The sequence below is a fragment of the Pleurodeles waltl genome, chromosome 4_1 (genome assembly GCF_031143425.1).
Source record: "Pleurodeles waltl isolate 20211129_DDA chromosome 4_1, aPleWal1.hap1.20221129, whole genome shotgun sequence".
Lineage (NCBI taxonomy): Eukaryota > Metazoa > Chordata > Amphibia > Caudata > Salamandridae > Pleurodeles > Pleurodeles waltl.
Genome location: NC_090442.1, coordinates 6,542,534 through 6,554,609, shown reverse-complemented (window position 1 = coordinate 6,554,609; position 12,076 = coordinate 6,542,534). Strand labels below are relative to the sequence as shown.

The 12,076-nt window shown below is 46.2% G+C and overlaps 1 protein-coding gene across 1 annotated transcript in view; it reads right to left on the bottom strand.

The window, feature by feature from the left end:
- Window positions 1-9,283: 9,283 nt before the first annotated feature.
- LOC138288398 (zinc finger protein 883-like) overlaps window positions 9,284-12,076 on the bottom strand; it is a 31,408-nt gene continuing 28,615 nt past the window's right edge. Inside the window, exons 3-4 of the mRNA XM_069229959.1 lie at window positions 9,562-10,253; window positions 9,284-9,507 (exon numbers count right to left, since the gene is read on the bottom strand). Coding sequence (XP_069086060.1) covers window positions 9,284-9,507; window positions 9,562-10,253 — 916 coding nt within the window. The remainder of the gene's footprint in view (window positions 9,508-9,561; window positions 10,254-12,076) is intronic.

Genomic DNA, 12,076 nt, shown 5'->3' with positions numbered 1-12,076 from the left:
TTATCACTGGGTCCTGGGTTAGTGCACAGAAGCAAAACTTCAGATGAGTGGGCCGGTAGGCCTCCATTCATGCGACACAGATAAAAAGGTCTATTCACAACTACTGATTCACAAAACGCTGAGCCACCATCTCCCAACATGATAAAACCATGACCAGGATTTTGGTCCACTGTCCAACAAATTAGGGCCTGCTTTGGTTGACCCTTCAGACCAAAGGACAAGCCTAATCCTTCACGCACACACACACAAACCAAATCAGTGTGGCAAAGGAAAAAGTAAAAAAACAGGACACCATATGGTCGGGTGTAAGGCACTCAGGGCAGTGGGACAAAAATGGACACTGTTGGAAATGGTCTTTGCTGCAGGGTTATCTCCAGCCTTTTTGCCTTTCTCCTACTATTTTTCTGACCCTCTTTTTGTTGCCTTTTGGACTCTGGGCACTTTCCCACTGCTAATCAGTGCTAAAATGCATGTGCTCTGTCCTCGGAGACTTGGTACAATTGGCTTACACCTGTTTGGCTTATATAATTTACCTGCAAGTCCCTTGTAAAGTGGTATACCGTATACCCAGGGCCAGCAAATGAAATGCTACTAATAGGCCTGCAGCACTGACTGTGCCACCCACAGAAGTAGCCTTCCAAACCTGCCTCAGGCCTGCCCCTGTAGGGCCTGCATGCACAGTTTACTGCTACACTGACTTGAGAAGTCAAACTACTTGCCAACGTCTGAACTCCCTTTTTACTACACTTAAGTCACCCCTAAGGTAGATCCTAAATAGCCCTATGGGCAGGGTGCTCTGTATGAAAAAGGTAGGGCATTTATTTTTATGCGTTACATGTCATGGTAGTGACAAACAGCCTATTTCGGTTTTCACTGCTGCGAGTGCTGCTCCTCTCATAAGTTTGCATTGGGAATTCCCTTATAAATGTCTAAGTGGTAATTTCTGATCTGTAAGGAGTAGATTGGGCACGTTTGGCATTTTTGGAATGGTAGTGAGAAATCCTGTTTACTGGTGTAGGTGGATTTTACATTACTATTGCAGAAATGCCACTTTTAGAAAGTGGGCATTTCTCTATGCTCATAATTCTAGTGCTTTGCCGCCTGACTCCAATCCATGTATGTGGCAGAGTGAGAGCTCCACTTTGTGTATCCTCTCCAGACAGCCATCTATCAGTGAGGGCTAGGTGTGACAGGGTTACATCTACGTTCACATATATACTTATGTTCTTCCTGGGCTAGGAGAGGCAGAGGGCGTTCACACCTGAATAGGCTCTCGCCCCATGATTTTAAGGGCACTTTTGGAACTGGGACGGAACCTCTGTCAGAAGGACTGCAGAAATAACTCATCTGGACTGTCCTTCTGTGGTTGCTCTGCTACCTGCTGCTGCTGGGTGGCATTAAGGACTCCCTGGATTGCTTTTCTGAGTGTTGCCCTGCTGCCAGCCTACTCGCTGATTCCAGACTGCCAAGGAACTGTGGGACTGAAGGAGCGATCACCATTGGAGCTGCTGGCTTACTGTGCTGCTCTACTTCACCAATTCTGCCCACTTTGTGCCCATCTACAAGTGTTCTCCCATGGGGCCCGGCACGTTGAGGGCGCTGTGCAGTGCCCCTGGCTTGGCCTATCTCGCATGGTGAGCGATGCATCTCCCCTGCCATAACCAAGCTAGCGCATTGGCAGCGCAAACCCAGGCTCATAGAAAAGTGGAGGTTGGTGGCTTTCCCCCAGTGAAGTGAGGACGCATGGAGTGCCTCACTCCTGATAGCCTGAAAGAGCCTGCACAGCTGCGCCCGTGTTCTCTAAACATTTCCCCCAACCGAAGGGGAACCGTGACAAACCACCTGACAGGGAACAGTGCCGGTGAGATGTACTCGCTTGCCCGCCTCCCCTGGAGGGTGCCCACACCGACTGTCTGTAATCCCCACCACAAAGGATCCATAGAGTTGAGAAGACCCCTCCAATTGGCTGCTCGTCTCCACCCCTGGACTGCTCTAGGCACAGACGTGCCTGTGAAGAGGGACCTGACCCACCAGGAGCAGAGGACCTTGAGAAGTGCTCTTCCATTCTCCTGGGTAACCTGGCCTCTACGGGGAGGGCCAGCATGGCCCCAGAGGAGATGCACTGCGGCCCAACTCCAGCTTAGTGGGCGCCTCTGTGCTGGTGAGCTTGGGCTCTGGTTTTGCGGGGTAGAACCTCTGTGGAAGTCCCCAGTGGCCCAGGGGTCAGGGAACGTCTGCCAGTTTATTTTGAAAAGTGCTGGCTGCATTTCTAACACCATAACCTTAGCGTGTGCAATGTACCTAGCCTGAAATGCACCACTCGCCATTTTTAATCTTGTTTTCACCTATGATAACAAGTATGATTGTCAGACTTGATTATGAGGCACAAGACTCACCACTCGTATGCTGTACTGCTGCATTGTATCACTTTCTGTTATAATACATGTCATTTGTACCCTGCCCTGACAGGAGGATTGGTATTGTCACAGAACTGATACCTCGTGCACAATACGTGTGCATTACATGCTCTGAAGAGATATATGTTGGTTTCATGCCTTATTCTGACAGGATAACAAATACTCTTTCAGGAGCTGCACATCAACCACGGGCGCTGCCAAGACCTAGGTTCTGATTTAGAGTTTGGCGGATGGGGTTAATCTGACAGATATCCCATCTGCTGTAATATGATCCTATTATAGCCTATGGGAATCGTAATGCAATGGGAATTGTAATACGGCGGGCGGGACATCCCGTCATGTTAGACAGAGTAACCCATCCTCAAAACTCTAAACCAGGCCCCTAGTCTCTGGGGCAGAATTCACAAGTGTCTAAAGAAGAAACCCTCAGCATTGAACACTGCTTCAGCAGCGACTTACTACAGTCACTTAGAGCACTTATCAGGAGACTCTGTGGATGGGTCTCCTGCATAGGAAAGCATTCTATGTCTGCTAGTATGCTGAAATGAAGAGCAGGTTATCAAATGAACATTGCGTCAGGTTTCACGTGACTAGGACAGCACTTTTCATGCTTTCACTTCACTTTTACAGAATATTATCAGGTGCATTAGTCCAATTAGCTGAATTAAAAGTAACCAAAAATAAAACTCCCAGAATGCCCTGATAGGTTGACCCAAAACTCAGAACTAGACAAGTTCTCTCCCAGTGACATGGAGTCATCTAGTTACCTTTGTCATAACTTATGTTGAGCTCCACACCTATTACCTCCTGAAAAAAGTCTTGACTACTCCGATAAGAGAACCAAATATTTTTGCAAGATCTCTTCCATACTGGGTTATGAGAACAGATTCACCTAATGGAGGTTCTCTGATGATCTACCAGAAGAACCAGTGGAAACCAAGTTGCTTGAAGTTTGGGTGGTTCTCCAGGGTCAGATCTAGCTGCAGCTGACTAAAAAAGGTGCCAACTTCCGCCTTGAAGTCTGACAACAACCGGAGCTCTAGTGATCTCTAGACTATCAATAATTTACCGGGTCACTCCCGGTCATACGCAGTCAGCAGCCATGCCCTTCCAGAACAAGATCTGCCTGTCTCTGTGAACACTTTTGGACAGTGTGGCGGATTTTAGCCTGAATAAAGGGACACCAGGCGGCTGAGAGTTAACAGTGGTTGTTTTTATTTCTTTATATGCTCTCAGAGTGTTCCAAAACTGTCCTTCTTTCTCCTCATCAACCTCCTGTTTGGAATTACTGAACTGGATGTTTTTCTCTTTATTCTCGTCTCCTTTACTGGGCTGCAGGGTGCAACCAGGATCCCCTTCTCGACTTTCAGCAGTCACCTCCGAGGAAGACTGAGAGAAAACAAAAGAACCAGGATCAGGTAAGTACTACAAGACCTGGGATTATGGGTAGGGAAACAGGGAAGTGCTTGTGAGGGACAGGGGTCTTCACCACTTTGTCTGTATGAAAACAAAATAACCTTGTGTAGTTCTGCCGTGCCGAGTGACTTCAAAGGGTGCTCTTCTCCCAAAACTTGGAATTACCTCCTTATAAGCGGGTCTCCTACCTGCCCCCTTCACCTGCTTTCCCCTCCCTTTTTACTCATGTGTCTCTATTCCAAAGAGACCGTACCTTGTCTAGCCATGCTCCTCTAGGAGCGTGGCGTGGCTGTAGGGTCCGCACTCCTCCTTCGTCAGCTTTCCAGTCCACCTCAGATGTCGTCCTGTCTTCTTCCTTGTGGTCGGCTTCCTTGGATTACTTCCACCTTCTCAGTTCTCACATCTTCTCTGTTGCTAGTCCCCAGTACTCCTGCCTCGGGTCCCGCCTCTTCTCTCTTTGCCCGTTGTCTCTCTTCTCTTTCGCTGCTAGCTTTTTTTCTTGGTCACCCGACCCCTGAAGCAGTACTCGTTTCTGGTGTACCAGCCCTCTACAGTTCCCCCGTGGTACCAATAATGTTCTGGCATGCTGAGTTGCCAGACAACGCCAGAGCTGGAGTCTCACCGCTAAAGACGGTGACTGATGCACTTTCCAATCACACGTCAGACCAAAAAAGCCCTGGTTGTTCTCTAGGACGGGGTTGATCAGCAGGCCTTGTTTTGTTATGTTGGCCTGAAGTGTTCACCCACAAGTCTTCTACAGGTGCTGCAGGAGGCAGTATAGAATAGCTTGGGTTTGGCATAGAGGATGTCTGGTGCTCACCCCCCAGTCTCCTATAGGTGCTTCTGGAGAAGGTCTAGAGTAGGCTGGGTTGTGAGAGAGCCTGGTGTTCACTGCCAGTCTCCTATAGGTGCTTCTGGAGAAGGTGTAGAGTAGGCTGGGTTGTGAGAGAGTGTCTGGTGTCCACTAGCTTCAGTGTGTTTCATACTTTTGGACAATTTTTACAGGACACTTGGGTCATGTGGTATTAGGAGGAAAATTATTAGATATTTAAAACTTCTCACATTTGTTTAAAAAAAAAAAAAAAAGACTTGTTATTTTCATTTTGAGGCTACAATACATTGACAAAAGCAGCTTTCAAAATGCAATTCTGTTTTCCTGATATCTGTTGCCTTAAAGTCACACAAATGGGTGTCTGAGCAACTACCTGCAGCTCCTCATCTCTGCCCATCCACACTGAAAGTTAGGGACAGATTCCTTATCAATCAACAAACCATTTAAATTAATCAAACATTCCCAGTGGCTTCAGCCGAGGCGGAGAAGACAGTTCTCAGCAAACTCCCACTGTGTCACGCGCGAGGCAAGGAAGGTACTTACCTGTGGTAAAGACCTTTCTGGTGGATATTCTTATCTGCCTGCAGATTTATCACCTGTAGAATAATCCCAGTCGCCAGTCTGGATCCCGAAACTTCAACGCTCTCACATCGCCAGTAGGGGGCGATGGTTCACATCGGGCCCAGAAGAGGTACCTGATGATGTCACCAAAGCCATATAGTGCACAAGGACATCAGTTTTCATCCATTTTTCCCAGCTTCGAGACCAGCAGACTGACTAACATCAATAGAGTCACCCAGTACCAAAATGAATTTGGAATCATATTAACTCGCCCTATAACACATCCATTAAACAGGGAGGTTGGTAGGTCAATAAGGAGGTAGATAGAGTATACCCCAGAAAGGTTGTTACCGCAGGTAAGTAACCTCTTGTTCTGATGGAGTTGGTGGAGGGTAGACACGCTGACAAGGTGATGTCTACCACCTCTGGTGGCAGCTGCAAGTTCAGATGTCCCTGTTGGAAACTGGAATGCAGCACCATTCCCTCCAACTGAGAGAGAAAGTCTAGTCTGAAAGGCAGCTTCAAAAGGGGACATATGGAGCAGAGTGAAAGTCTTAATGCCACACTTCCCTTGGCCAATTTGGGCGATGATTACTTATGACCGGTCTGGTGTATCTTCCGCAAAACCCAAGAAATCAAAGGAAATGTGTAGTGCAGTTTAAAGCTCCACCTCAACTGAAATGTGGCCCCCAAGTCTCCCATGAATGGATACTGGAGGGCACAGAACTCTAGAACTGAGCATATTAGGAAAATGCAAACAAGTCCGCCTGGGGAGTACCGCACTGGTAAAAATTGCCTGAGCTAATAGCCATAGCAGATGCCACTCATGATCTACAAGATAACGGCAGCAAAGGCTGTCGGCTCTGGCATTCAGAAACACTCCGCTCCGGGGCTTTTGGTGATCACATTCCTTGGTGGTGTGCCCAAGACAAGTTTCAATGCTTGCAGGCAAATGAGATGAGACCCTATTCCCTCTAGCTTATTGACATAACACATCACTGCAGAGTCATCCGTCAGGATCTGGACAGACTGACCGTGGATGGAGAAGGCCTTGAGTGCCAGCCACATTGTCCATATTTCTGACAGAACCTGTTCTTCCAGAGACCAAAGACCTTTGATCACCAGATCCTCTGGGCAAGCTCCCCACCCTGAAGTGTATTTCTATTGTAGCCACGTCTGAAGGGGGGCAAATGACCATCTTGCAACTCAGGCTCACCTTGTTCCCCAAGTAAACCACTTCTGCTGCAGCACTGGGGAGATTATGCTGTACTCCGATAGGTCTCCCCTGCACTCTAGCCACTGCCTGCAGAGGCAACACTGTAGGGCCCACAACATTCATATGCGACTAGGAGAATGCAGGAACCCTTCAGACCTAGGAGAACTGGGACGGTTGCATTGTATTGGAAAGAGGGAACCATTTCTACTGAGTGTCTGCAATCCTCTGAGTTGGAACCCAGTACTGACCCTATAAAATGGAGTCGTTGGGAGAGAGTCAGGTGGACTTTCAGCTCATTTGTTGAGAATCCCAGGTTAAAAAGTAGGGCTACACCTGACTGTAGATGGGGAGATATTGCCTCCGGCGATCCAACTCTGATTAGCCAGTCATCCAGGTACAGCAAAGTAGGTGTGCCCGACCTTCAGAGATAAGTTGTAACGACTGCCATCACCATTGTGAAAGCTCGAATTGCCGATGTTAACTCAAATGACAGCACAACAAATTAGTAGTGCGTAGAACCCACTCCCAAACGCAGATACCTCTGATGCACATGCAGGATCGGGCTGTGGGAGTATACATCCTGCACATCGAGTGACATCACACAGTCACCAGCTTCCAAAGTCAGTAACACTTGTGCTAGGGCCTACCTCTTGAACGTTTCCTTTTTGACCTGTAGTGTGGTCGGAAGCAGTGTCATCTGCGCTTCTCATCCCTCACCTGGGCCATGAAGAGCCTCATCTCATAGTCCTTGATGGGCTTTGGGGGCTTGCTCTGGCAGTAGTTATAGGACCAGGAGTCGTGGTCTGAACCGAGGCACTAGTGGCAGATGAAGTGGGCATCTGTTATGGACACCTGTCTTTCCCAATCCCTACAGGGCCTGAACCCTGATCTCTTGAGAGTAGACATGGTACTGCACTTGTTGGAAAAATTCTGTGAGAAAACTCAAGACTCCTTGAGAGAGCGAGCTCCAGATCTGCACCAAGAGTAGAATAAAGGGAACTGATGTCCTTGTGCCAGAGTGAGCGCTATATGACTCTGGTGACACCCTTGGATGGCACTATTGGCACTGATGCAATGCCAGGCCCCCTCCCAGCAATGTGATAACCTAGAAGTTTCTGCTCCAGACTGGCACCTGGGGATTATGCTAAAGGTAAGGTATCATCAGGTAGAAGTATCCATCAGAAGCGGTCTCTCTTTAGTCACAGGTGCTGAGACTCTTGACTCTCATTGATTCAGAAATCCTTCAATGTGAAACATGCCTGGACGGACAGAGCTCTGGCGGCATAGATGTGCTGTGCTCATTCTGGTATTTAACATCAAGAAGCAGTTTCATTTTCAAGTTCTGAAAGTGACCTCATCCCAAACTACCACTACCAGGAGGTGGTGATGGTCATTGGCAGGAGGAATTTGGCACTTTGTTAGAAATTAATTCTGTGGAATGTATTTGTTTCTACCCTCCTTGGCGATTGAAGATTTTTTGTCGAAAGTTTTATTGGAGAACTCCTTCCTCTACACAAGGCTGGGCAATGAGAACACTATATTTGGCGGCCCCAGCAACACAATGCACATTTCAGATGATTCAAAATGTTGCGATCTATCTTATTTGTGGTCTGGGGAAGTCCCAACTACATCACAAACGTTCATTCTTTACTCACAAGGCAGCACATACTTTTTAAGTTATTGCATTCACAAGCAGTTCACAAAATGAGGGTTCCTTTTTGCTTGTAAACACAAACCTGAATATCATTTGTGTTCCTTTTCTTCTCAATCCAGATTTCATTAGCAGTCCCAAGGTTCCAAAAATGTATAGCAGGGAGTCGACAGTTCTGGGTTCTAGCTTCTATGACCTGGAATTCTTTACTGCTCACAATTACATTTTTACTTAACCGTCAAGCCTTCATATACCTAATAAGAACTACATTTTTCAACATCTTTATCTCCTATCAATAATGCTGCCATCATGCACTGATTCTATCCCTGCACCCGGTCAGGATTTGGTTGACTGATTCTCTGCAAATCAGAAACTCATAAAATATATTTACATACAATTAATCCAACAATGATTCATTTACATGGTCCATGGTGAGCAGTCCAATCTCCCAAGGATCCAGCTGTTGAACACCACTGGGGAAGTACCACTATGGTAGGTGCATTTACAGATGCATGTGATGATGCAAATGATCATCACTTCTCCCGCATTAGGTCTTGGGAGGTAAATGCTGTGCACTGCAAATATTAACCCTGAGAGTTACAGCTTACATTTTCCTACTTCCACTTCTCATTCTTTTGGACACTGTTCTCTGGCCGCGGTCAAAGAACTATCAATGCTGCATAAAGCACCCAAAGACCACAATAAGCTATGAACATTCTCCAGTTGGTGCTTGTTAAATTGGTTTGAGTGTGTTAGGTTTATGGATTTTAGCAGTAATCCCCAAGGTTTGCTGAAAATACACTTGTTAGTCGAAGCACTGCACATAGTGTTGCTTTTACAGGTAGCGTGATCAGGTGTGCTTGAATGTTTTTCTTTATAACTCTATTTTACTGAAGAAAAAAACAAAACTGTTTATTTTCTTTTAGTCCACACTCTGCTGATGTCTTAATGTATTGCTTGCAGCTTCCTTTTTTTTCTTATGTGTGGAGAAATGAAATGAGCAGTCACTGAGAACAGACACTTTTATAATTCTACAACTATCTGTGTATTTCTTCTTTACTGACTAGCCGGGCTTCTATCATCTACTTATCATCACTTGGGATTTGAATGCCCCACATGATTTAAATTTTATCATTTTCTGTAATTTGCTGACGGCTATGTAGGCTCGGTAATCGAGTGAAGCTCTTCTCTTATTCACTGCACTTGAATGGTTTTTCCCCTGTGTGTGTTTGCTGATGTATTTGGAGGTGTGATAACTGACTTAAGCTCTTCACACATTCAGTGCAGTTGCATGATTTTACCCTGGTGTGTGTTCGCAGATGTTGTTGCAGGGTTAAGTGACTAAAGCTCTTCACACATTCATTGCAGTTGTATGGTGTTTCCCCTGTGTGTGTTCGCTGATGTCTTTGGAGATCTGATTAATGGCAAAAGCTGTTCACACATTTGATGCAATGGGATGGCTTTTAACCTGTGTGTGTTAGCTGATGTATTTTTAGGTTTGATAACCGACTAAAGCTCTTTTCGCATTCACTGCAATGGTATGGTTTTTCCCCTGTGTGTCTTTGCAGATCTGGTAATTGACTAAAGCTCTTCACACATTCACTGCATCTGAATGGCTTTTCTCCTCTGTGTGTTCGCTGATGCCTTTGGAGGTTCAATAACCAACTAAAGCTTTTCTCACATTCACTGCAGTTATATGTTTTTTCCCCAGTGTGTGTTTGCTGATGTACTTGGAGGTGTGATAACCGACGAAAGCTCTTCAAACATTCACTGCAATCGTATGGCTTTTCCCCTGTGTGTGTTCGCTGATGTCTTTGTAGATCTGATAACTGAGTAAAGCTCTTCACACATTCACTGCATCTGAATGGTTTTTCCCCTGTGTGTGTTCGATGATGTCTTTGGAGGTGTGATAACCGACTAAAGATCTTTTCACATTCACTACAATAATATGTTTTTTCCCCTGTGTGTGTTTGCTGATGTGTTTGTTGGATTGATAACCGACTAAATCTCTTTTCACATTCATTGCAATAATATGGTTTTTCCCCTGTGTGTGTTCGCTGATGAATTTGTAGGTTTGATATGTCACTAAAGCTCTTTGAACATTCATTGCAATGGTATGGTTTTTTTCCCCTGTGTGTGTTTGCTGATGTCTTTGCAGATCTGGTAATTGACTAAAGCTCTTCACACATTCACTGCAATCATATGGTTTATCCCCTGTGTGTGTTGGATGATGTCTTTGGAGGTGTGCTAACTGACTGTAGCTCTTCAAACATTCACTGCAGTGGTATGGTTTTTCCCCTGTGTGTGTTTGCTGATGTCTTTGCAGGTCTGGGAATTGACTAAAGCTCTTCACACATTCACTGCATCTGAATGTTTTTTCTCCTATGTGTTTGCTTGTGGCACTTGAATATGGATGAGGAGCTAAAGCTTTCGCTGCACGTGTATGATTCTTCTTTCTTGGTTAGTGTAGGAGGCTGGACTGGCTTGTAGTGAGTACCAAGGGGTACTTGCACCTTGCACCAGGCCCAGTTATCCCTTATTAGTGTATAGGGTGTCTAGCAGCTTAGGCTGATAGATAATGGTAGCTTAGCAGAGCAGCTTAGGCTGAACTAGGAGACGTGTGAAGCTACTACAGTACCACTTAGTGTCATATGCACAATATCATAAGAAAACACAATACACAGTTATACTAAAAATAAAGGTACTTTATTTTTATGACAATATGCCAAAGTATCTTAGAGTGTACCCTCAGTGAGAGGATAGGAAATATACACAAGATATATATACACAATAGCAAAAATATGCAGTATAGTCTTAGAAAACAGTGCAAACAATGTATAGTTACAATAGGATGCAATGGGGAAACATAGGGATAGGGGCAACACAAACCATATACTCCAAAAGTGGAATGCGAACCACGAATGGACCCCAAACCTATGTGACCTTGTAGAGGGTCGCTGGGACTATTAGAAAATAGTGAGAGTTAGAAAAATAACCCTCCCCAAGACCCTGAAAAGTGAGTGCAAAGTGCACTAAAGTTCCCCTAAGGACAAAGAAGTCGTGTTAGAGGAATAATGCAGGAAAGACACAAACCAGCAATGCAACAACTGTGGATTTCCAATCTAGGGTACCTGTGGAACAAGGGGACCAAGTCCAAAAGTCACAAGCAAGTCGGAGATGGGCAGATGCCCAGGAAATGCCAGCTGCGGGTGCAACGAAGCTTCGACTGGACAGAAGAAGCTGAGGTTTCTGCAGGAACGAAAAGGGCTAGAGACTTCCCCTTTGGTGGACGGATCCCTCTCGCCGTGGAGAGTCGTGCAGAAGTGTTTTCCCGCCGAAAGGACGCTAACAAGCCTTGCTAGCTGCAAATCGTGCGGTTAGCGTTTTTGGACGCTGCTGGGGCCCAGGAGGGACCAGGAGGTCGCAAATTGGACCTGAAGAGAGAGGGGACGTCGAGCAAGACAAAGAGCCCTCACTGAAGCAGGTAGCACCCGGAGAAGTGCCAGAAACAGGCACTACGAGGATGCGTGAAACGGTGCTCGCCGAAGTCGCACAAAGGAGTCCCACGTCGCCGGAGACCAACTTAGAAAGTCGTGCAATGCAGGTTAGAGTGCCGTGGACCCAGGCTTGGCTGTGCACAAAGGATTTCCGCCGGAAGTGCACAGGGGCCGGAGTAGCTGCAAAGTCGCGGTTCCCAGCAATGCAGCCCAGCGAGGTGAGGCAAGGACTTACCTCCACCAAACTTGGGCTGAAGAGTCACTGGACTGTGGGGGTCACTTGGACAGAGTCGCTGGATTCGAGGGACCTCGCTCGTCGTGCTGAGAGGAGACCCAAGGGACCGGTAATGCAGCTTTTTGGTGCCAAAAAATATTCCTAATGGAAAACCATTTTCAACAAGATTATGGGAAGCATGAAAATAAACAAGCACTGGCAAAGTTAACCCATCTGACATATTTTGTGAGTCTTTTGGTTTTGTCAATGCG